Source organism: Haliotis rubra, unplaced genomic scaffold (genome assembly GCF_003918875.1).
Source record: "Haliotis rubra isolate DU_JTF1 unplaced genomic scaffold, ASM391887v1 Scf1509, whole genome shotgun sequence".
Lineage (NCBI taxonomy): Eukaryota > Metazoa > Mollusca > Gastropoda > Lepetellida > Haliotidae > Haliotis > Haliotis rubra.
This window is the reverse complement of record NW_025765458.1, coordinates 57,416-83,019: the sequence shown is the minus strand read 5'-3', so window position 1 is coordinate 83,019 and position 25,604 is coordinate 57,416. Positions and strand designations below refer to the sequence as shown.

The 25,604-nt window shown below is 38.3% G+C and overlaps 2 protein-coding genes across 4 annotated transcripts in view; one reads left to right on the top strand and one right to left on the bottom strand.

The window, feature by feature from the left end:
- Window positions 1-697: 697 nt before the first annotated feature.
- On the bottom strand, window positions 698-16,916 carry LOC124270323 (multiple epidermal growth factor-like domains protein 10). Its single transcript, XM_046705369.1, has 6 exons — window positions 16,409-16,916; window positions 11,394-11,457; window positions 9,651-10,199; window positions 6,979-7,620; window positions 905-993; window positions 698-736 (listed from the first exon to the last, which is right to left on the bottom strand). Exons 1-6 carry the CDS (start codon window positions 16,496-16,498, stop codon window positions 698-700), a joined length of 1,473 nt encoding a protein of 490 aa, XP_046561325.1. The 5' UTR covers window positions 16,499-16,916.
- A 1,794-nt stretch (window positions 16,917-18,710) lies between these two features.
- Window positions 18,711-25,604, top strand: part of LOC124270326 (platelet endothelial aggregation receptor 1-like) — a 36,266-nt gene continuing 29,372 nt past the window's right edge. Inside the window, exons 1-3 of one of the 3 annotated variants that reach the window (XM_046705373.1) lie at window positions 18,711-18,885; window positions 23,512-24,070; window positions 24,740-24,851. The gene's annotated coding sequence lies outside the window, so the exon portion shown is untranslated. Of the gene's footprint in view, window positions 18,886-21,659; window positions 22,036-23,511; window positions 24,071-24,739; window positions 24,852-25,604 lie in introns of those variants that run through there. The other 2 variants (XR_006896725.1, XM_046705374.1) reach the window with 2 other exon arrangements.

Genomic DNA, 25,604 nt, shown 5'->3' with positions numbered 1-25,604 from the left:
TGATCAACAATATGAGCATCGGTCTACGCAATTGGGAACCGATGACATGTGTCAACCAAGTCAGCCAGCCTAACCACCCGATGCTCTTACGACAAGCATGTGTTACTGAAGATCAATTCTAACCCAGATCTCCATGGGTGTTGTACGCTGTAGTGACAAGGTTTTAGATTTTTAATTACTAGTTTTACATTTATATCTGTGATATTCTAGTTGTTTTTAACGTCCTTTGCCGACAAGATTTCTAATTTACCTTTATACATTATGAAATTATAATTTGTTTTCAGTCACGATATGACTCACTCACTGTTCTGGAATTGCTGACCTTTTTACGGCCTGTTACAAACGCATACCGCTTTGAAAGTCCTGTTGCGATAATCGTATACCTTACTAAGGAACTTGGTGTCAAAAGTATGCGAAAACGTTTCTAATGTACAATTAGACTGATTTTAATGCCAAAACAAAGTAAATTTACAACTTGAAGACAAATCATAATTCAGGATGGATTAAAAATATCATGTTTGCTTGGCTATTTGTCCTTTATGTATGGATTATAAATACACGGTTGGGGACCTGAAGCTATGGTCACCTGATTAGGACATGCCCGAAGCACGCAACTCAGCAATTCTCAGTGACTGTGAAGGGTAATTTAGGTGTCATGGCACAGTGGAGTGGATGTTTCATATAGGTTATTGAGAAGTTATACATACGTTTGAAGCACTGCCATTTCTTCCAACGACTGCAACATATTAAATAAAATTTAGTTTATGAAAGACGAAACGTGAAACAACGAAACAGGAATGTTTTGGAGGAACAGCTTAAAATGAATCTTTAGGAAAGACAGAGTCAGGTTTCAAAGTCTTTTAGTTATAAAATGAAAAAACACAACATACCAAATGATAATTACTGCAATACTATGTGCTGCAACTGCTATGAGTAGTACTCCTACTACTATTCCCAGAGCAACATTGGCTTTAGTCCAGCCTCTCTTCGAATCTAAAATATGCAACATAACTAACTGAATGTTACAATTCTGAATATTTCTGAATAACTGAAATAACATTCTAACATAGTTAGAACGAATCCCTATAACAGCCTTTACGTAAGAATTACGTAAGAAGTCTAAAAAAGACGGTTGGACTTTTTTCCACTTGTTACTAAAGTTTCTTGTTTCAGTTTGAACATCCTTTGACGGATTTAGGAATCGCTGGATATGTGGCAACAATGCTCCCCAACTCTATTATAACCGTATCCAAAATTACAATGGTGTCACTATGTGGCAAAGGTCCCTACACTTCTACAGACAGTGCGGGTCGCTACCGTTTGGAGTGTATTCAATAGAAATTCCCCCATTTGACCCCTAGTTGTAAGTGAATTAATGCAGTGTTTCCGAATTGCCATGCTATCCCAAACAGCATTATTCGTTGTATTAGGCTGCTGACAAATATTGTCTATAATGGCCTCTCTGTACAATAAAGTTTTATCTTTCATAACATCTGAACAACAGCTAACCACAGTTATCAAACATGTAAACGACAATAACCCTTTCAACACCCATAAGAAATTGTACAATACCGATTATATTATGAACGTGTGTTTCGCTTCATGACAACGATCTATAGAAGATCCAGTCTGGACTAGACAATCTAGTGATTCACATCATGAGATACGATAAGAGAGCATGCGTTTATGAAATATAGTGATGCTACTAAAAGACACCCGTAATAAACATGCAAATCGTAAAAAAAATCGAGAAGGTATGGTACAAGTCAAATTAGCAACTTGTCACTGATGCATCAAATGTGGAAATGTCCTTACTGTCTACTCTAAAACCTTTTGAAAGCTTTACTGAGGTCCTGAATGTTGTTACCTTCATCGAACATCTCCTGAGCAAGAGTCGTATGACGCTCTTTGAAATCTTGGTAAAAGAATGTACCTCAAAAGTTGTGAAATGTAAACACCAAAGGCTAGAGCTGTTAGAATATTTCTCGACATGAGGGGATTATTGAAAAGCTGAAATTAACCCTTTTGTCAAACAGCCCCGAGGAGAGTTGAGAAGAAAATAAGGCGAAGGTTGTCAGGGTGTGTAGAGGGGCTGTGGTGTGGTGTAGAGTTTACGTTTCTTGGTAGTGTTTGCTTGTTGGTTTGGGTTGGGCTTATTGTGGTGTAGCGGTTGTGTCCATAACTGGGGGAAATTAGGGTTTCCTGGGTCCAAAAGGATGTGTTGTGCGATTCCATGAGAGTAGGATCCCCCGTCCCGCCATGGTTTGCTGTTTGTGATGTAGTATGATGTGTGGTGCATTGATGTCGGGAAAGCCGGGAAATTGGTGTGACTACAACCAAGTGATAGGAAGTATATAACAAATACCACAGGTGATGAAGCCAATAAACAGGGTAATGAAGCAGACTGTAGTAAAAACAGGAGATGAAATGGAGGGGATAAGTGGACTTTATGAGGAGTTTGAGTGATTAAGTTTATATACTGACAAGCAAAAGAAACGCAATTCAAGAAATCAAAACAATTGTGTTAAAGTATCAAATCCAAACTGCTGAAACAGTATAATAATTTTCATGATTTCTGAGTTGCGTTTTTACTAGCATAGTTTGAGTGATTACAGAATTTGGGTTTGGATCAAGATTGGAATGAATAGTAATGATCGATTCCGCTTTGTGGTTTTCCTGGGCTGGCTGTCGGGCTATGCTGTGTGGGAGACACGGTAAAAAAAAAAAGTACTGTCGGGAATAGAAAAAAAACTGTTTTTAGGCTGTTACTCTGCATCCCTAAAATTTACACAATTGCAAATAGCATATGTCGAAATAACCCACTTCGGCCTAACTGGGCGTTCAGTGGGATGCGTAATACGATATCCAGAAAAGCGTGTTTACTCGTAAAATCGGGCTGCTGAAAACAATAGATCAGACTATAGATGGCAATTAGGTCGCTCAGCCAGGTATGACGACGGACCGTCGACTCACCTTGCATGAAATGCACGTGCTGCCTACAGGCCCAAGGGGTCATCTCAAAGATATTTTGTGCTTTTTAATGTGTGTTGACTATGTCTCATCTATTGATTAACATCTAACGTGTCTTTCTTCATATAGTTTCATATAGTTTGTGTTGAGATATGTAAAAGAGTATGAAACCCGAAAACCATAGAAACGCATCGTAGTATATAGGTGGCATGACCACCCGAAGATCGACAGGACTGGATATTATTTGTAAATTGTTATGACGTGCCGCTTACCCCAGTATAATTGCCCTAAAGGATTATCTTATCTTAGCTGATATCTCTATCCCCAAGCCCGACCCCAAGTTTTGCTTTTGAAACGGCCCCTCCTATCTGTTTCTTTTTTATAGTTACAGTGAGACTGCATGGTAGCTACATCCTTAATAGTTTCGGCATAAAAGTTATTATTTTTTACGTAGACTGTAGTAAAAACAAGATGATGGGGAGATCAAATGGAGGGGATAAGTGGGGTTTATGAATAGTTTAAGTGATTAAGTTTATATACTGACCAGCAAAAGAAACGCAATTCAAGAACAATTGTGTTAAAAATCACATATACTCTAGGGGGGTACAAATACATAAATCACTAATTGGCATCGTTATAATTGAAACCCCGTCATTAAAACTACTCATTTCGATCTTTAATTAACTTAAATCGACCTTTTTGACAACAGTGCACAATTATCACCCTCGAACGAAATTTCAACCAATCAGAGCGGCGCGTCTCTGTGACGTCATATGAGGAATAGATATGAGGCCGATGCAGAATCCATGTACATTTCAGGGGGGTAAATTATCTTGTTTACAGGTTTGTATAAACCTGAAATCGTGACAACTGTTGTGAAAAATGAAAGCTATATGTTCTCACAATCTACTGTCATTTAATTTTGTCCTTTGCTTTGCCTAGTTTCCGAGTTACAACTTGTTTTCATAGACGATTCTGTCAAAATCGTTTGGTGTCGCTAGGCCTTATTTGTTCGAACCAGACGATGATCAGCCTCGCTCATCATGGTTACGGTTAATTTCTTCAACCTAAACAGTCCGACATTAAGAAAGTTGGATGCCCATCAGATGCAGTTATTTGAAAGTATCCCCGGTAGTTCTTGTCTGGTTGTAATAAAGTATCAAAGCTTTGTGGGCTTTTTCAGGTTTTCTAAGGCCTGGATGGTGTATAATGACTGATCCAAATTGATCCCATTTTCTGCGTTTTTTACCTCGATATTTAATCATGTCATGTAAAAATATGACGTCTATTACGTATTATATTAAAAATTGACATTTGATTTATTTGAATCCGTAAACTAAACAACCCTACTTTGCCATTGCTAGAAGAATCTGAAAATTTACTTAGGTAAATATATAGGTACATACAGTTTTAGCACACAGCAAATGCTTATATGTATTTCTTATGCAACAATGAAGTTCTGTTCGTATTCTCAAAACAGTGTCGGCCCAATTCAAATTGCATGCAATACAGCAATTAATACTCCCTTGTTGTAACCCATGTTAGGTGGTATAAACCTACACATGTTATTTGTCATCATTCACTTGATGGTCAGTTAATGAATTTATAACAGGTAAAATTAGTGGTAACACGACTTAGATTACCGGACAAAGGTTCCCATTTGGCATTTCTTGTGTCTGGAGTAAATGCTCAACATTATAAACATCGATCAAAGGATTAACTGATAACACGTTGATTGATTAATTACTTTTATCTTACACAGCGGATTTGTCAAAAGGTAGTGTTTATGTATGTCGATTTCCTAATCTATACTGAATACACTCAGTCGTGTCTTTGTCTGCGTAAAAAACAACCTCCTTCTTTTAAAGGATTAACCGCCAATACATTGATTGATTGCTCATTATTGGCTAACTAAATTACTTTTTTTTAAAGAATGGCGGACATTATGCAATTAGCTGCCAGGTGTGCTATCTTGGGTGACCAATGAGACTATACACCAATGTGAAATACTTGAAACGATATATCACTTTTTCGTATATTAGACTGTTAAAAGACACATCACTTGGAACAGCTGCAGATGAATGGCATATCACTCGTTTTTTTATGGATACATTCCCCACCGTTTCTGGCCCCTGATATAGGGCTCGAACAAGATAATAGCCCGACATTGTTCCTATAACTTTAATCTGTTTTAATTTTAATATTTGCATTTTGTTTTTATTCATTTGTCGTAGCATTCAACAGAATCATTGTTTTCGCCGTGAAGTGTAATGAGACAGACAACATACACTTGGGCGTCTGTGCGAATTATGATTCACATTGGCAAACTATAAAATGTCTAGATATTAGTCCTGTTATAAATTCACTATACGTATCAGCAGATCGTCTGCTTTTTATTTAGTTTCAAAATGCATACACGTATGATAATAAACTAATTAGGATTATAAGACCAAATATAAAGACGTACATTGACTAGTATCTACATACTGGTGAGTGGTCGTTAACCACGTGAATGTAGCAAGAAATTTATCGCGCAGTATTGTCACTTCGACCCCCACCTCGCTTCCGTGGAAGAAATCGTTATGTTATAAGTTGTGTCATGCAACATCCTTTTGGTTATGATTCCAATACATATTTAACTACCAGTAGATAGTAGTTTTGATTTTCTAACTTGATGAAAACAAACCATAATCTCATTAATTCTAACAGACTTTAGCCCGTGACTTTACGATTTTAAAACATGGCGGCGCCCTGTCGCGAACATCCCCGAGTCTGAGGATAAATACTATTTAGGTTTGTTTTCACCGAGTTACAAAATCAAAAGTACTTTCTACTGGTAATAATAAAATATGTATTTGATTGATGGCCAATAGGATTTTCCATGACATAGCTCATAACATAACAATTTCTCTCGTGGAAGCGAGGTGGGTGTCAATATAATACTACTTACAGTATTATTGTTACTTCGACCACAACCTCGCTTCCGAGGAAGAAATCGTTATGTTACAAGTTGTGTCATGGAAAATCTTTATGTCATCAATCATATGCATATTTTACTACAACTAGTAAGTAGTTTTGATTCTTTAACTTCCGTGAAGCGATCTGTAAACAAGTAAGATATCGTTTCAGGCTTCCACAACGCTCGCTTCGCACTCACAAACATAACCACAAATCTTTCATATGTAATAATAGAGTACAAAAAAACAAAGTTTATTTGTTCTTTAAAGTATCAAATCCAAACTGCTGAAAAAGTAAAATTTTCATGATTTCTGAGTTGCGTTTTTATTGCTGGTCAGCATAGTTTGAATGATTACAGAATTTTGGTTTGGATCAAGATTGGAATCATTATGAATATTAGTAAATGATCGATACCGCTTTGTGGTTTTCCTGGGCTGGCTGTCGGGCTATGCTCTGTGGGAGACACTAACACCACACACAAAAGGGAACTACCGAGAGGGCGAAACGGAGTTATCTCCCTTGCGAGAGACCGGGGTCTGGCATTCACAAGCAGATTTCACCCCTCCTTCCCGTAAATATACTGGGCAAAAATAGTTAGGGCTATATGTGAATTTTGAAATTACGAATAATGATCTATATATTCAGTGACACACTGATAAAATATCAGTCATAAAAATACCAATTTCCCTAACGTATTTTGTCCACTGTATGTTTAAGGTTGATATATGAAAATGTATATCACTACCCAAGGACCAATACATGACAATCGTATATGGCTATCAATATGTGTTTCTTCGGTGATATTCGTCTTTTCGTCTAGGGATTATATTAACACACAGTTGGAAATAGCCTCTTCCTGAATGCACACGAACGAATGAATATGATTCAAACATGTAAAAAAAATCTTACAGTGACCAGGAAGCTATCCTACGTGTTTAACTTAACTTTAAGCAACTTAGATGCATGAATAAAAGAGTTAAATTCACACATGTTAAAAGAAAACGGGTACTAAATATATATATATATAAATGTATTATGAATTATACGTACCTCCATCCCGGCATTTTGCGTCTAACTGACGACACACCGTGCAATTTACAGGACATCTTTCTTCACAACTGAATCCTGTAAATCCATTCTTACATTCGGTACAGCTGACGCTACCGTAGATGGATAGTGAACAGTTTGATTTGTAACAGTTTTTTGGACATTCATCGGAACACATATACCCATACCTTCCCTTAGCACATCCTGTCTTGCAGGTACCGTTCCACCGGTGACAATACTTATCAAGACAGTATTGGCTGCATTCTTGACAGTGGTTACCGTAGGTAACGTTACTGCAATACAAACAGTATGCGCTGTGAATGGCGCAGGTTTTGTTCAGGCAATAAGGACTACATTCGAACTTACACTGATTACCACGATATCCATTTTCACAACTGTGGCAACTTCCGTCCAAAGGATTACAGGATCTTGTGTTATTTGCGTCAAGTGCACAATGCTCTCCACATGGACTATCACATTTTCCGTTAGTACCATTATAGTAGCCCGTCTCACAAAAACGATCGCATTTTGAGTTTTGATATCTGGTTCTACACTTTGGACAGTCTATTTGACACATGTCTCCTGTATTCCGTTTGCAGCAAGAACAAGCGCCATCCACCACCTTGACATAGCAGTCTGAATCATCTGCAAAAGAATGACGACATGATAATTTCACGTTTTCTCCCTCATGAAGCTTCTAGCAACAGGGGGCGGTGGGGTAGCCTAGTGGTTAAAGCGTTCGCTCCTCACGCCGATTCCCCACATGGGCACAATGTGTGAAGCCCATTTGTGGTGTCCCCCGCCGTGATATTGCTGGAATATTTCTTAAAACGACGTAAAACCATACTCACTCACTCACTCACTCTAGCTACAGCTCGTAATGCAGTGTGGAATTAAGAAATGAAATGGGGATGTATAAAGTGTTATATTATAATCATGATATGTCAGAATTTTACAATTCTCTATTGTACTTCTAGCAGAGATTACGTACGGGTGTGGAAAGGATTTTGTCGTTTCTATTTAATTTAGTATTTGTCATGATAGTTATGACATGCATTTTTAGTTTCACTGCGCTGGAGTTGAGCCAGATGAGTGATCATTTCATATAAAGACATTATTAGACTATTATTGTTTTTTCGTTTACTTTGGTTTCATATTCAAAATACAATTCAGTCAAATATATATGCGTCCCAAAGGCAGTGTATACGTTCGTGTGTTCAAAGATTCCAATTTAACCTCCTTTTTCTCTTTTTTATGAAAAAATCTTCATCTTCATCCATGAATAACTGTTGCCATGGTTAGGGCCTTTGTAGATATTTTGATAATGTGGATGTTTTGTCTAAGTGATGAGTACGGTATTCCCATAGAAGTAGTTGTTACAACATTTGGTTCATTCATAATATTTGTCATTCCGGGTTGCATTCCGTGTTATGAGTACGGTATCCCAATTAGTTGTTAAAATATTTGGTTCCTTTTAAAAACTTCGTCTTTCCGGTTTGGACATGTAACAACAGTATCTGTCCAGAGCACAGTCCACCAACTTCCTGTTGACTAGATTCTTTACCTGTTGACTATATACTGTCTGTGAGCAGTCTACACAGTCCATTCATTTCCTATTGACTGGATTCTGTCCAGAACACAGTCTATTTACTTCCTGTTGACTACATATTGTCTAGAACACATTTCATTTCATATTGACTACACTAGATTCTGTCCTGTTGAACACAGTCTAGAGCATCTATTCACTTCCTGTTGACTACATATTGTCTATAGCACAGTCCATTCATTTCATATTGACTAGATTCTGTCCAGAACAAGTCTATCTACTTCCTGTTGACTCCATTCATTTCATATTGTCTAGATTCTGTCCACACACTCCATTCATACTGACTAGATTCTGTCATTTCATATTGACTAGATTCTGTCCAAACATGCAGTCTATTCACTTCCTGTTGACTACATATTGTCTAGAGCACAGTCCATTCATTTCATTTTGACTGGATTCTGACTAGAGCACATAATTTAATTCAAGTTCTTAATATATGACTTTCTGGACTCAGAAAAAATCCTTGTGTCTTAATTAAACTAATGAAAACAACTTGAAGTTAATATTTTTGTCTGATTGCGTTGTCTGTAATACAGATGAACAGTGTTAGATATACGTTGTTTCTCAAATAGGAGACTCTGTCCTTGGGAATTCAAAGTTACACAAATGTTATTTGTTAATTACATATGATAACTTTCAATTTGAGAATGGAGCCGCACATTTTCATAAACTCCGGACTTGTTGTTTGATCGATACGTATTAATCAGGGATATTTTAGTCTTGTTATAATCATACATCAACTTAAGTATGATTTATGGGAATTTGATATTTACTGTTGGACTTTCGCTTCTAGGAAAAATTGGCATGAATGATTATTGGCATGTAGAAGCCTGTCAAGTGTCGGGTTCAGTAATTGCCTTGTAGGTGTCTGAGGCAAAGATGGTTACAAGGACACCTATAAGACGCATTACTGACCAGTAGGTCATGACATGAACCCTAATGAAATTATGTGAATTCTTATACCATGGAAGATCCTCAGGTCATTTGCGAAGAAACAGTTTTATATTTTCTAAGAAACATGTTTAATGATTTTCAGCATATACCAATAAAGAAACGTTAAGGGTGTTACCTCTTCTAGTTCTTGTGTGCTGTAAACTTGGTTCCTGACAGCGAGCACCCTTCCATCCTTTCTGACAGCCATGTGAGCACACGAAACTGCCATCTGTTGACACTTCACAAGTGTTGTTAAGACAATGTTGACTGCAAGTGTTCTCACAGAAAAATCCCCAGAAACCTGTTTTACATGAGTCACACAGTCCACTGCGATCACATGTAGAGTTATAACATGTGGTGTTACACTGTTTGGTACAGTTGACGCCATGCCAATGCGCCTCGCAACCACCTATACAATTACCATCCATCTGAACGCAGGTCTTGTCCACACATTTTGAAGGGCAATGCTGATCACATCGGTTACCGAAGAAACCTTGTCGGCAACCACTGAGACAAAGGGCAGTATCTCGGTCACAAACTGGCTTCTTAAGGACTCCATCGCGGCAGTTGGGCGGACACAGGAGTGAGCAGTTCTTGCCATAATATCCTGCTAGGCAGCCATATTCATCGCACTGTCCATTCTCATCGCACCCCTTGAAACAGTTTGGGCAACCTCCAGCCATATCTGCCGATACAATATTAAATTGGTGATGTGACGTTTGAAATGTACAAACATGAAAATAGGTATCAAAACACGTGTTGTTACTGAAACACAATACAATAACTAGGGAATACTCGATTCACACGAATAAATCATCGATATTTTAATTACTCTTTTGTAATTGTTGATTGGGGAACATCTTTATCCAGAAATGTATATTTTTTAAATCGGACATATTGTGACTTTTTGGGACGTAAATATATGTAACAAATAATCGTATTGTCAACGTGGTCCGTTGTATCACATGTATGGTCAATGACAGCCACCTAGTTCATGAACAGTAAATAGAGATTCTCCTGCATTAGTAAGTGGTGTCTGTGTAGAGTATGTCAGGTGCGACATGTTTAGTAAACTGCAGAGTTGTTTTCCCCATATTGGTTAACGATTTGCAATTTATCTATCCTCATTATATAGAAAATAAAATAAAATATATAGTGAATTAAATCGATTTATGAAAAAGGCTTTTCAAATGGCTTCCCACGTTGTTCTGTAACAGGAGATAAATCATGAATATCACATTGTTTTCATGAATATCCAAGTTTCAGGGATATTAAAACATGTATATGACATCGAAACATATATTGCAAAGAAAAAATTCAATATGAATGTATTTGAGAGAAAATGGATAATTCTCCAGATGTTCTGTGATTGTGACAATGAATTAGATCTACTCGAGTGTATCTGCGCTTGTACTAGTGTCACATACCCTTTTTCCCACTGAAATTGTAACAAACTTGACATACCATTTCTTATATTATATCATTACAAAACCATGCCTATGGATTGTTTCAAACAAAGTGTATCCAAGTGAAGTAAATATTTTTTTTGAAAACTGCAACTATAAAACAGTCGGTATAGCCACAAGTTAGAACATGGATGCATGTGATCTATTATCTTTATGAACATGTGTCAACTACATGTGTGTCTGTGTGTCTATTGTTAGGACACGTGTCACTTTCGCAAAATGTAACTAACTATCATCGGTGACTAATGGTATCGGATGTTCAGGTCCGTTGACTTGGTTGACACATGTCATCGAATCCGAAATAGATGGATGTTCTCGATATTAATCACTGGATTGTACGGTCCAGACCGCTATCATATACCTGGAATATTGCTGAGTGCAGTGTTTGATTACAAACAAACGAAGGTACTCACAGGAAACAGAGCTCAGTCCGACAAGAACAAGAAGGAGCATATGACAAGCCATTGCGTCTCGATTCTGAAACATTGTAAACATCTGAAAACTGAGGCATTGAATGTTGTGACCTGATCAAATAACGTCTGGACAAGAGTCGTATGACGCTTTATGAAGTGCTTGCTCGATTGTAAATCAAAAGTTATGGAATGTAAACACCCAAGGGTTGAATTGTTGGAACATGAAGGTAAAGTTTAAATCATAATGGGAAATTAAAATAATCAACTTTGTGTCACCTGCACCATGCACTGGGATGTTAAATGAACGAAGCGTGGGTAAAATCAACCCAGCGAGCAGTAAACAGGATCTACAGTCCGTTTGATTTCATTTGAGAACGATGAATTGCTCACAAACACAAAATATAATAATTGCAACAAAAATAATTTGCACAATCTCATGAAATCGACAGACCAACTCTAATGAATTGCCTCATAAGTTTTGGACACCCGAATAAAAAAGTTGTTTAATAAACGAACATTATTTTGCTGTCACCTTTCGCTATTTTTAACGAGGGGGACCACTTGATAGGGGAATATGTAAGAGGTGCACGTGTGAAATTGAAATTTCACTACACACGTTCGTTGAAAATTTGGTTTTGTTACACTTATTAGATCTTGTGTTAGTGAGCAATTCAGTTGCTCAGCAGTGTTAGTGAGCAATTCATCGGTTTCAAATGAAATCAAACGGACTGTACAGACACTACAACCTCACACCAGATACCGTACGTGCGACCTGAAATAGTCATTTTGAAGCGTTGGAAAGCAATGCATTTATCATTTACCTTAGAGGAAGCTATCTTATTCTCGTTTATCTTCCCTACAGTGTCATGTAACTCTCGGGAATCCGGCCATGCAGTAATATAGTAACCTAATCCACTTTAAAATGTAACACTAGTCATACACATTTGTAAACAGAAGTTTATCAAAAGAAATATTTCCTTGTTGAGGAATATCCCTTGCACGTCATCCAAAGTTACACACACAATGTAATATTGCTGTCAATGTCGAGTAGATTCTAGCCTGTGTTGGCTGATCAGTATATTCTTACCGTGTCTGAAGCAGTTTAATATTGAAAAAATCATCGTGGTCTTGTTTTACAATACATTTCTCCAAATTATTTTAACATTTAAAGATAATATGGTACCCCATAAAAAGCACGTTAAATAATAAGGGACAGCTCTTGTGCCATTTTTAACATAAGATTTCACCTCATGGCCAATATGTAAACGCAATCAACCTCTCCTCCATCAGTCTTACTGCAGTAATTCAACACCTTCACCAAGCTCAACCACAAAGCTATTGACAAAATTATCAGCATCAACAACAACAACAACAACCAAAACCGGGCACCAACTGACCTGAACCAGCACTCATTCGTATTTTTCTCCCCTTCACGTAAGTCCCAAAACTTTGAAAATTAAATTTAAACTTACCAGATTTTTAAACGTAGTATTTTTATGTTACTTTTTTCCAACACTTGTCGGCGGCTGAAGGGATGGTGAAAATCCAACTAGGGTCCATGCAGGTAGCAAAGGTACTGTAAGTCCCCATGGTTCCTAGGATTGTGATATACCTTTAGTTGTTGACGATCTATAGCTTGTTTTCACATTGTCTTGTCATGTATAGATTAAATGTTTGAAATTGAGTTACGAGTTTAAAATTTTATATCTATGATAAACTAGTTGTTTTACTGTCCTTCGTTTACAGGGTTATTATTATAATTTACCTATAACTGTTATTGATATATAACTTGACATAGTCGGGATGTGGCTGAAATACTGCCGATGTTACTTAAAATTTTAACTCACTCATTCACTCTCTCCCCTTCATGGGGCAGACCTCCCAGTACATCTGCCGTCTCCTGAAGCGACAAGCAGGCATCGAAAGTTACTTTACCAACTCCACACCACTGAAAACCCAACTGAATTCAAAATGACATCGACCCAAAGGTGATGTCTACCAAATCAACTGTGACTTTTGCGAAGCTTATGTGGGTGAAACCTCCCGCCCAATAAATATCATATTTTAAAAACACACATCTATCACAAAATCAGATCGAAAATCAGCAATGTCAGACCACATCATCAACTGTCCCAATCACAACATACTTTTGGACAATGTAGATATATTATAGGAAACCTCCAGGACTTCACCAAAAGAAAACTGACAGAAGCAGTTCAAATCCGCAGACACAAGCCCTCAATCAACAGAAATCAAGGGCACCTCATCCCATCTGCATGCAATGAACTGATAAAAAACAGAGCAGTGCACACCAGCCACCATTGTTCATAATCTTCTCAGCCATGTATATTTTGTTCTGCCACAATTGGCTTCCTCCTGAGCAACAGGGATAATTCTATGGGTGTACAAATATTAATATTAGCGACGTTTCGGTGTAACCCCCAACACCGTTATCGAGCAAGTAACACTCCTCGTTGTTCATCACACAAACCTCTAAATGTCACACAAAAAGGTTGGCTACCTCCTATTGTCACTGCATTATTAGCACTATCTATTGTTGTTGTTAATCCCCCAATAAAGAAAACGAAGTTGTATATCCATAGAATTATCACCATTCTTCACCCCTCATCTTCTTAAATGCCCACCAAAGAAATCAAGCGTAACGTCTGCCTACAAATGAATTACTCATACCCAAACTTTATAAAGTACGTTCTTGTTTGCAATTATTAATACAATATAGAACAAATTTTATGGATAACAACTTCTTTATTTGCCAGACAATATGAAATCCTTCCAGAGGGGCACGAGTCGCTATTCGGCTTGTCCCGGAATAACACGAGTTGGTCACGAATGTAGCGGCTCGTGCCCCTCTGGAAGGATTTCATATTGGCGTAGGAACATCAGAACTACTTCAAACAGGAATGATAACTCTATTCCAGTTGGATTCCAATGGTACTTAATATCACCGAAGTACTCATACATTGTATTGCTGGGGTTTTTTTTGCTATTTATTCTAAAGAATTAAACCTCCTTGGTATAACTAAAAGAAAGAAAAAAAACATATTTGTTAAAGACATATTCTGACGTAATTATTACCAGATATTCACCTTATATTTCCAATTATATTTCTGAAAAGGGTTTAATAAGCAGAAATGGGATTTGTTTTATTGAATATGCAAATACAATTTGTAAAAAAACGCCGCTACATTAAATCCCAAAGCAGAAACTCAAGAAATGACTTTTATAATATTTCTCAAACTGAACATACGTGTAACCTTGCTGTCATACCACAAGTGGACTTTTAACTGAATTCGCTGAAAAATATATGAATGACCACAAGAAGGTCAGACTAAAATATTCCCAGAGAATTGAAATATATGCCCAATGTTAACGATTAAAGTTGATTAGTTACATACAGATATAATATTATTGTTTTAAAGCTCGTAGCGATTTATAATTACATTTCCTAAAATTGATGGAAGCGCACGTACAATCTCCATAGCAAGCCCGCAAATCGTCAGAAACACCCTCAGTTGGACCCATGAGAGCCGTTATGTCAACAAACGCACGGATGTGTATTTGAATCTCTCGCCGTCAATCGCATGATTCTTATCAAAAACACCATAATAGGCAGCAAAATCCTGTTAGCTTAGTTCTTTGTACTTTCAATATGACGATATACATTTTTCATGATTTTTTAAACAATGCCATAATGCCATAAACGATTTAAGTACTCGGGATTATTTTTACCAAAGCACCGCAGTCATTTACGCGCGTTCTGATTGGTTTGTCGTATTTTCGAACATAACAAGCATCGAGAGGGGGGCGAGTCTTCTTGCCGGTTACAAATATGGGCGAGTGGTGACGAATGTGATGTTATGCTAAGTCATCGCAGCGCCGGAGTGGGAAATATAGCAGCACCACACGCGTAAGGATATGCGGCTTCTCTACATCGCGGGTTTCCTTACAGAGAAACTGCTGTTTTCATTTTAGCGTATTTTAGATAGAAAACTGATACAGGTGATAAAACAATAACCAATGACAAGGTTCGGGAATTACGTAATTAATATAACTCGGGAAAGAGTACTATCATTCCCCGTCAGTCGTTAGTTATTGTCTATACTGCAAATGTAAGTGTGTACCTGTTATAAGGTAAAAATGCATCCCCAAAACCATGAGAGAATTACATCAGATTCGTATTTAGATTTGCAGTTTTGCTCAGGAGTCATAACGGTTAGGCACGGAATGGAGACGGAAAGTTTCCATAGAATGGCGTTTAGCCGTAGGCTATGGAAAGAGAGACAGAACACATTTGTGGTGAAAGACATAACAGATTAATCTTATATTGAAACAAACAACAAAGGGGAGAGTGACCGAACGATTCTTACCGGTACTTTTCCAATCGTAATATTCATGAGTGCAAGGTCGGATACAGTCTAAACGAATCAAACCGATTAGTTGAAACAGGTGATCTAGATCAGGCCAGGCTCGAACCATATAAAAACACAGGTTGGGCACTGAGCGAGTGGTGCGCGCTTTTTAGTGACGGGAGCCAGTCCACGCCACTCAGTTGCCCCGTGTGGTACGAACCTACCCTGTCTGATGTTGAAGTTGTAGTTAGAGAGATGGACTGAGACAGAGTAAAACTATGTGAGTATAAACTTGGGGTTGGGTTTATCTTTGAATGTATGTGTGCCAGAACATGAATGTTATGTGGTTAATTAGGAGTCACGGTCGTCCGAACCCTCACTCCTTGACTTAGCATCCTGCAACGGACCAAGCGAGTGGAGCGCCAGAGCTACCATCTCCCCGAACTATATGGAACTACCATAATAAATAGGTAATTGTGGTAGGGTTTACTAACACCCAAACGCCAGTTACGATACCTCCTAAAACATCTTCCCTTTCATTATCAGTTGTGTAGATATTTGTACATTGTCCAATTCTCTGAAACTATGTTCAACAAACAAGTATTGTTTAGTAACCCAACAGAGATCAGGTAGCATGTTACTTACATCTGATGAAATCCAGAAGCAGTGCTCACTCACAGACGGTCCGTGTCGCTCTGCTACACCGGGGTTGGCTTGACAACGCTTCCTTAGCATGCGCCTGAGTGGTGCTTGAGTGCACGTGATTTCCAAGGCTAGGTCGTGGTGTCCTCAAACTCACCGTCGAAGTAGTTTGGTGGCTAGACCACCTAACCGGACATATTTTAAGGTCGGTAATTCAATCCTCTCGAGCTTCTCGCAACTGACTGCAGTTGTAACATTGCCTATCGCTAGGCACAGTTAGTACAGAAATAGGACTGTTCAACTCGGAGTCAGAAAGCTCTGCCTCCTTTGGATAGCACTGTGCACCCTGTATCACCACGGAATAGACCGATCCAGTGCCATTTGTGACGAAAAGCAGAATAATATTTCCCCTCTCTGCTCGTTTGTCCCCCTTTTGTCTGTTTACACTTATGTAATCAGATCAATAATAACAAAGGCTATCTGATCTAATTTGGCATCTGAAAATGGGAACCCTGCTCAGCGACAAATCTGCTGCATTTCTCTCTCTCTTTCTCTCTCTCTCTCTCTCTCTCTCTCTCTCTCTCCCTCTCTCTCTCTCTCACACACACACATTCAAAAGTTTAAACATTTGTATACTGTTATAAGGTGAAAATGAATCCCTAAAGCATTAAGAGAATTACAGCAGATTCCGTATTTCGAATACCAATATGACTCAGAACTGATAACCTTTGGCTCATGACAAAGAACGGTTAAACACATAGTGGAGGCAGAAGGTGGGGAATAAGAGAAAGATAAACATGGAGATATGAACTTGGCTAAAACTTTTCGTGAGGCGAAAACACGACAAGGTCGTAAGAGGAAGGTTACGAAATACATGAGTTTAAGGGTGGATACGGAAGTAGCAAATCACTGAAAAGGGGAGTCACTGAATGGTGCTGTCCGAGACCCTCTAGTTATAATACACATGAGTGAAAGGACAGACACAGTTAATAACGAATCAAAACAATATGTTGAAATATGTGATCAGGATCAGGTCAGGCTCGTCTCATTTAAAAAGACATGTTTGGGCGCTAAGAGCTCAAAGTGTGCGGAAAGTACTAGCTCAACATTTCGGAAGCCAATCCACTTTACTAAGTTCCCCGTAGGATACGAGCCTGCTCTGTCTTTTGTTGGAGTTGTACTTAGAGATATGGACTGAGAGACAATAAACCTATGTGAGTATATATAGAACTTGGCGTTGCGTTTATCCTTGGATGTATGTAGACCAGTACATGAATGTGATGTAGTTAGTTAGGAGTCACGGTCGCCCGACCCCTCACTCCTTGACTGAGCATTCCCCATGGACCAAGCGAGTGCAGAGCTGGAGCTTACATCTCCCCTGACAATGTGGAACGACCATAATCAATAGGTAACTGCGGTAGGGTTTACTAACACCCAAACGCCAGTTACGACAATACAATCCTAAATAACAATGAATATAAGGAAAACCCATTTTACATCAAATCATTCTGTTCCAATTTTTTTTCGCCATGGGTTCTTTATTTGGAATCTTAATGTAGATTCAGATCTATGGTCCCGCTTCCAGAATATTGGACAGTTAACTAGCATTCAAATAGAATGCCACACCAAATGAAATTATTTAAAATATTAGCCGTCTTCTATTCTCCCTGCTCGAAGGCACATCACTTCGGAGGAATCGTTTGACTCAACCTGGTTTCCCGGGGTCTGCTGCGCTAACGTTTCGACATGGTCATGTTTATACAGTATATATGCAACAATGACATAACTCATACTCCATAACTCAACATAACTCCTTTCCCCCTCATGTCCTTCGTAGGGGCAGTGGGGTAGCCTAGTGGTTACAGCGTTGGCTCGTCACACCAAAGGCCCGGGTTCGATTCCCCACATGCGTACAATGTGTGAAGCCCATTTCTGGTTTTCCCCGCTGTGATATTGCTAGAATATTGCTAAACGGGGTTAAACCATACTCACTCACTCACTCACGTCCTTCGTGGACAGATGTTTAGAACAGAACTGTATTTATCATGAATTCATAACTTGTTTTAGTCAAGATTCAATAAAACACGCTGTACTAATTTGTTTAACTCACTCACCGTTTCCCCTCATATCACCCTCACTGAAACGGCTACCCAGTAAACATTGCCGCTCGTATTAAACATGAGCTCATATCTAATCATATACCACAGTGCACGGTGCAGTCACATGACAACAGAAGACGCTCTGTATAGCGCTGACAGCTATTTTTAAATTCTTACTGATATACACCATATGTAAATTTAAATCTTTTGGAATGATATCAGCAGTGATCGTGTGTTTACAAATAGAACGCGTTGACCCAACTCCGGAGAGTCTCCCTTAACAGATCAAGATTTTTCGATCGTATATGTAGCTGTGTGGAACCTAATCTCCCATGTATAGCATGGTCACAGCCATCCTACTTCTCTTACCATTACTTTCAGGTAGGTCATTCGTTCATTAGTAGGTATCCAACTAACCTACATTTGTAAACCTGTAATCATTTCCGATATGGCCCTGGTGTAGATAATGAAATGGTATTTATTACTTTTCCACGAGATGACGAAAAGGCATACTTCCATTGTGTATGTTATTTCTCGAATACAAGTGAGTGAGTGAGTGGGGGGTCAGGCAGATCAGGATTTCGATGTTTTCTATTTGACGTCTTTGGTTACGTGTAAGATACATTTCCCTCTGGGTTATACCAGCACGTTTATCCAACATATTGCCTATGCCATGTTAAACCCAACATATGACACACAAACAATCACACTTTATCCACCATATCATACTAAAAGACACACACTTTATTTACCATATCATCAGACACTAGTCTTATCCACCATACCATCAGACACTAGTCTTATCCACAATATCATCAGACACTAGTCTTATCCACCATATCATCAGACACTAGTCTTATCCACCATACCATCAGACACTAGTCTTATCCACAATATCACACACAAACTATCACATTTTATCCACTATATAACACTCAAACATTCACACTTTATCCACCACACCAAACTGAAAGACACACACTTTATCCACCACACCACACATAAAACACACACACTTTATTCACCATGTGATCCACCACTCCCGCTCGCGTTTCATCCTTCATAACCTAAGACAGTGGTATTCACCATATCAATCTCAAACATATTTTATCCCTCATCTGAATGTTAGCTTTTATCCGCCATAATTTTGTAACTCTATTTTGGGGTGCCAATGAACCATATTGAAGTTAAATAGACGCATCGCTGTTCCGTGATGTCATGGTAAGTTGACGACATTATTCTGCAACTCGCCAGAGTTTTGTGGATGTAACAGTATCCCCTTTGTCAACATATCAATCTCAGACAGGGTATAAACAACATATCATCCTCAGACAGAGTATAAACAACATATCATCCTCAGACAGAGTATAAACAACATATCATCCTCAGACAGAGTATAACATATCATCCTCAGACAGAGTATAAACAACATATCATCCTCAGACAGAGTATAAACAACATATCATCCTCAGACAGAGTATAAACAACATATCATCCTCAGACAGAGTATAAACAACATATCATCTTCAGACAGAGTATAAACAACATATCAACCTCAGACAGAGTATAACAACATATCATCCTCAGACAGAGTATAAACAACATATCATCCTTAGACAGAGTATAAACAACATATCATCCCTATAAACAACATATCATCCTCAGACAGAGTATAAACAACATATCATCCTCAGACAGAGTATAAACAACATATCATCCTCAGACAGAGTATAACAACATATCATCCTCAGACAGAGTATAAACAACATATCATCCTTAGACAGAGTATAAACAACATATCATCCTCAGACAGAGTATAAACAACATATCATCCTCAGACAGAGTATAAACAACATATCATCCTCAGACAGAGTATAAACAACATATCATCCTCAGACAGAGTATAACAACATATCATCCTCAGACAGAGTATAAACAACATATCATCCTTAGACAGAGTATAAACAACATATCATCCTCAGACAGAGTATAAACAACATATCATCCTCAGACAGAGTATAAACAACATATCATCCTCAGACAGAGTATAAACAACATATCATCCTCAGACAGAGTATAAACAACATATCATCCTCAGACAGAGTATAAACAACATATCATCCTCAGACAGAGTATAAACAACATATCATCCTCAGACAGAGTATAAACAACATATCATCCTCAGACAGAGTATAAACAACATAACAACCTCAGACAGGGTATAAACAACATATCATCCTCAGACAGAGTATAAACAAGATATCATCCTCAGACAGAGCATAAACAACATATCATCCTCAGACAGAGTATAAACAACATATCAACCTCAGACAGGGTATAAACAACATATCATCCTCAGACAGAGTATAAACAACATATCATCCTCAGACAGAGTATAAACAACATATCATCCTCAGACAGAGTATAAACAACATATCCTCAGACAGAGTATAAACAACATATCATCCTCAGACAGAGTATAAACAACATATCAACCTCAGACAGAGTATAAACAACATATCATCCTCAGAGAGAGTATAAACAACATATCATCCTCAGAGAGAGTATAAACAACATATCATCCTCAGGCGGATTCTATCCAGTATATCAAACCTCAGGCAGACTGTATCCCTCATTTCAAACTGAGACAGGTTGTTCTATAAAAGATATCAACTTCTGACAGAGTCTATACAACATATCAATCTCAGACAGGGTATGAACAGCATATCAACCTCTGAGAGTGTCTATACAACATATCCACATCTGACAGTGTCTATACAACATATCAACCTCTGACAGAGTATAAACAACATATCAACCTCGGCCAGGTTGTCTATACAGCATATCAACCTCTGACAGAGTCTATACAACATGTTAATCTCAGACAGGGTATGAACAACATTTCAACCTTTGACAGTATCTATACAACATATCAACCTCTGACAGAGTCTATACAATATGTCAATCTCTGACAGGGTATAAACAACATATCAACCTCAGGCTGGGTCTGTACAACATATCAACCTCAGGCAGGGTATATACAAGATATCAACCTCTGACAGAGTATAAACAACATTTCAACCTCGGCCAGCTTGTCTATACAACATATCAACCTCTGACAGTGTCTATACAACATATCAATCTCAGACAGAGTATATATACAACATATCAATCTCAGACAGAGTATAAACAACATATCAACCTCAGACTGGGTCTGTACAACATATCAACCTCAGACAGGGTATATATACAACATATCAATCTCAGACTGGTTTTATACAGCAAATCCACCTCAGACCGAATTTATAGACAGTTGTACCGCTGACAGGTTTTATTCTTTCCATGACTCTTGTAACCCGTATCGAAGGATATGACCCGTTATCGTACACACAATGTATTTGTTATGCAGTATTTCACAGCTGTAATCGTACAGGCACACAACCATACAGGTGTGCTCACAACGCTTCTTCCTTATACCTGTCATGGCGGGTAGTTATCAGGTCACAGTAATTGTATTACCTTTCCTCACAGGTAAGTCACAGGTTCCACATTCACCTGTAATAATGGTGGACTAACTGCAGGTGTGTTAACGAGCGTGATTCTGGGTGTACGTGCAGACACTGACAGGTTGCTGTTACTTATACCAGCCCAGAACATGTTAGAACACGTGACCTTGTTAGATGTGTAGAGTATATCATGAACATGTCGGTCAGCATACACCGAAACTATTCAACGAAATATTACCTAAACTTTGCAGTAATTGAAGTAGAGGTTTCTTTTTGGGTGGCTCTGTAGATATATGTGGTAGAGATATTGGAAAAATATGTGACCTTTAGTAAAGTATTCACACCTGCAGCGCAGTCTGAAGTTTCTACAGTTAGTGAAATACAAAACAAAATCGATTTAACCATTTGTTTCTATATTTCCGTATTGAACAAGCTGATCATATATTGAGAAGAACAATGTACAGTCGGATATCGGTATCTAAAAATAGTGTATCTTCGAGATGCCAGTACTATCAACATAGGCATAACAATTCCATTGCATTCATGTTAAGTTAAGTATGTATGTCTGTGACATCAAAATGAAAGAAATTCACAAGCAGTAAACCAGAACTAGATATATTTGGGAAAATTGCTCATCCCAATTTAAAATCCTTATTCGCACTGCAGAAAATTACCAATGGTATAAATACCAACCTCCAGATGAACGTAAAAGTCAAACATAGGACCGAGTTCGAGATCGAATATTACTACTGCTGTCGAATTCAAGATAAACGGTCAAATTTAAGTATTTATATAGTGCGGCTACCTGTACGGAGATACTGATACATTCGACATGACCTATCCACATGAAACGGGGTTCAACGGTGTATTGAAAGCACATTCACTCATAGAATATTGTTGCCTTTTTCCCTTCTATAAATTTACGACACGATAGTTAAAGGACAGATAAGATAAGGACCGGGAAACCGGTGTCCACAGCACTGTGTGCATACAAGCCGAAACGCATGTAATTGTTTCCTTATTTGATAAAATGAATGCGAGTGATAACAGTAATCTGATCAGATGCCGCCATACCAATATGGCACTCTGAAAAGGAACAAAAGAATTCCTCTGAAGTGTATTTGTCCAAGCAGAATCCACTGTATGTTTGAAAAGTATTTACGTATGAAACACTATCAAATAGAGGTTTATGAATCACTACCAAATCACAAAAGTCATTTGAATGGTAAATAGAAGTTCTTAGATTTGAATATAACCCTCAGAGGCTCGTTTCACAAAGCGATTGTAGCGCTTCGACAGTCGTAAGTCTATGTTAAAGTATGGGAGTTACGATCACCTTAGCGCTACGATCGCTTTGTGAAATGGGGCCCTGAGTGCCATTTACAAAGTTATCTTAGCGCTAAGGTGATCGTAACTCTCATACCATGACACAGACTTTAAGTAGTCTTAGCGCTAAGTTCGTTTCGTACAGCGGCACTCTGGTTTTGACGTTTTCCCACAGGAACCGTTCTTGGATCAACATGTGGCATTCACTGTTACTTTTGTAAACCGAACGGGTCGTGCACACACTGCAACAGTGGCTGGTATGGATCTGGATGCACCACCCCGTGTCCACAAACCTGTCCCGGGAGCTGTCACAAAACCACAGGATTCTGCAAGTCCTGTCTAGAAGGAACGTACGGAAACTTTTGTCAAGGGAAATGTTCTCCGAACTGTAATGGCGGCAGATTGTGCAATCGTTGGGATGGAGACTGTTCACAGGGATGTCAGAAAGGTTTCCATGGTAGTAGATGCACTGTGATATGTGGACACTGTGTAGATGGAGCTTGTGAGAGACTTTCAGGTAGCTGTATTGCCGGGTGTACGGACGGATGGACAGGACAGACATGCAGTGAAGCGTGCAGGGCTGGATGTATCAAATGTACAACTCCCAATGCTTGTGTGCTGTGTGACGGAGACCTCCAAGGGCCATTTTGTAATGTAACAAAGACGATGACTATCTTTCCACCGTCTCCACCAGCCAAAAAACCACCCTTTGAATGATTCAGACATTGCTCAAAGTAAGTATAAATGTACCTACCAGGATCAATAACCCCGTGTGAAGCTGTTTGCCTTAGAGTGCTTCCCTGACACAAGCATTACTTTGAGCTGGTAGAAAACGCATCCAAAACAATATGTTATGCTCGTACCCTTACACCTGATTGAAAAGTCAGAGACGACTTTTCATCGAAGAAATATATAACAACTCCTTTCTACTATGTATAGTATTCTGTTTCTGAAACGACAGAAATCTCGATTTACAACATGGCATAGGCTTGCATAGGCTGTATTGGATATATTTCTGGCAGGGGGTTGTATGCCAGACTACAGAAGTTTGTGTTTATATTTTTGTGTGAAATACACATCGTAATCTCGTCGATTTCGAATGCATATTTGTATTTAGGTATTTCAAATATTTCAAATACGGAACATGTGAATCTTCTAGGATATCAGGGGTGGTGGGGTAGCCTTGTGATTAAAGCTTTCGTTAGTCAAGCCGAAGACAAGTTCGATTCTCGACATTAGTACAATGTGTGAAGCCCATTTCTGGTGTCCCCATACGCGATATCGATGGAATGTTGCTAAAAGCGGCTTAAAACTAAACTTACTCACTCACTCTATGATATCAACATCCGCCTGTTATGTTACAGTAACTCAGTAATGTTTAACATATTTCTTTATATTTACAGCTGATGTGGAGTCTCGAGCAGCTGTTGGCATTTCCTTGGGAATAATATTCTCAGTTCTCATTGTCCTCCTCATTGTATGCGTATTTCTATACACGGACGGAATTAAAAAAATGTAAGTCTTAGGACTGACTAAGAACTTATGAAGGGCACCATATGTGTCGAAGTGGTTCAATTTTCGACATCTATCCCCATTAAGAAGTAAGTCTGTTATGCTACACCCGACAAAATGGGACTTTATCCTACACATGTGACGACTGGCTACACTACTATGTAATTCCTTTATGAATTACAAAGGATACTAGTTTACAATGGTTCCAATACAGAATACTACACCATATCTTGCCTGTTAATAATAGGATATGCGGATTGCAGTAGTAGTAGTTTCTTCACCACGGACGTAGAAACAATCACTCAGGTATTCTGTGACTGCATCAAGGTGCATCTTATCTGGAAATTACTTGAAATATGGCTTTACGACGAAATATATATAAAACTTGAGAATAGATATAAAACTTGACAATACAGACACGCAATACTTGGTTATTCAAGCAGAAACAATACTCCAATCAACATTACCATAATACTTTTAAAAATGTGATATTCAAATAGTTTCACAAAACTATGCCACCATTCCATACTTTCCAGAATCAAGTAACACAATAAAACATGATCACTAAATGTTCCTCAGCAATAGATTTGTAACAGAGGTCGGAATGTACACGTTTCCACTCTATTGCTGTTCCGTATATACAGAGACAGATGCTATTTCATATCAGCCAGGGGTCTTTGTTATGTGTTTTAATGTTAACTGATGCTATATGCAATGACAGAATAGAATAAAAATGATCTATTAAAATAGTTACAG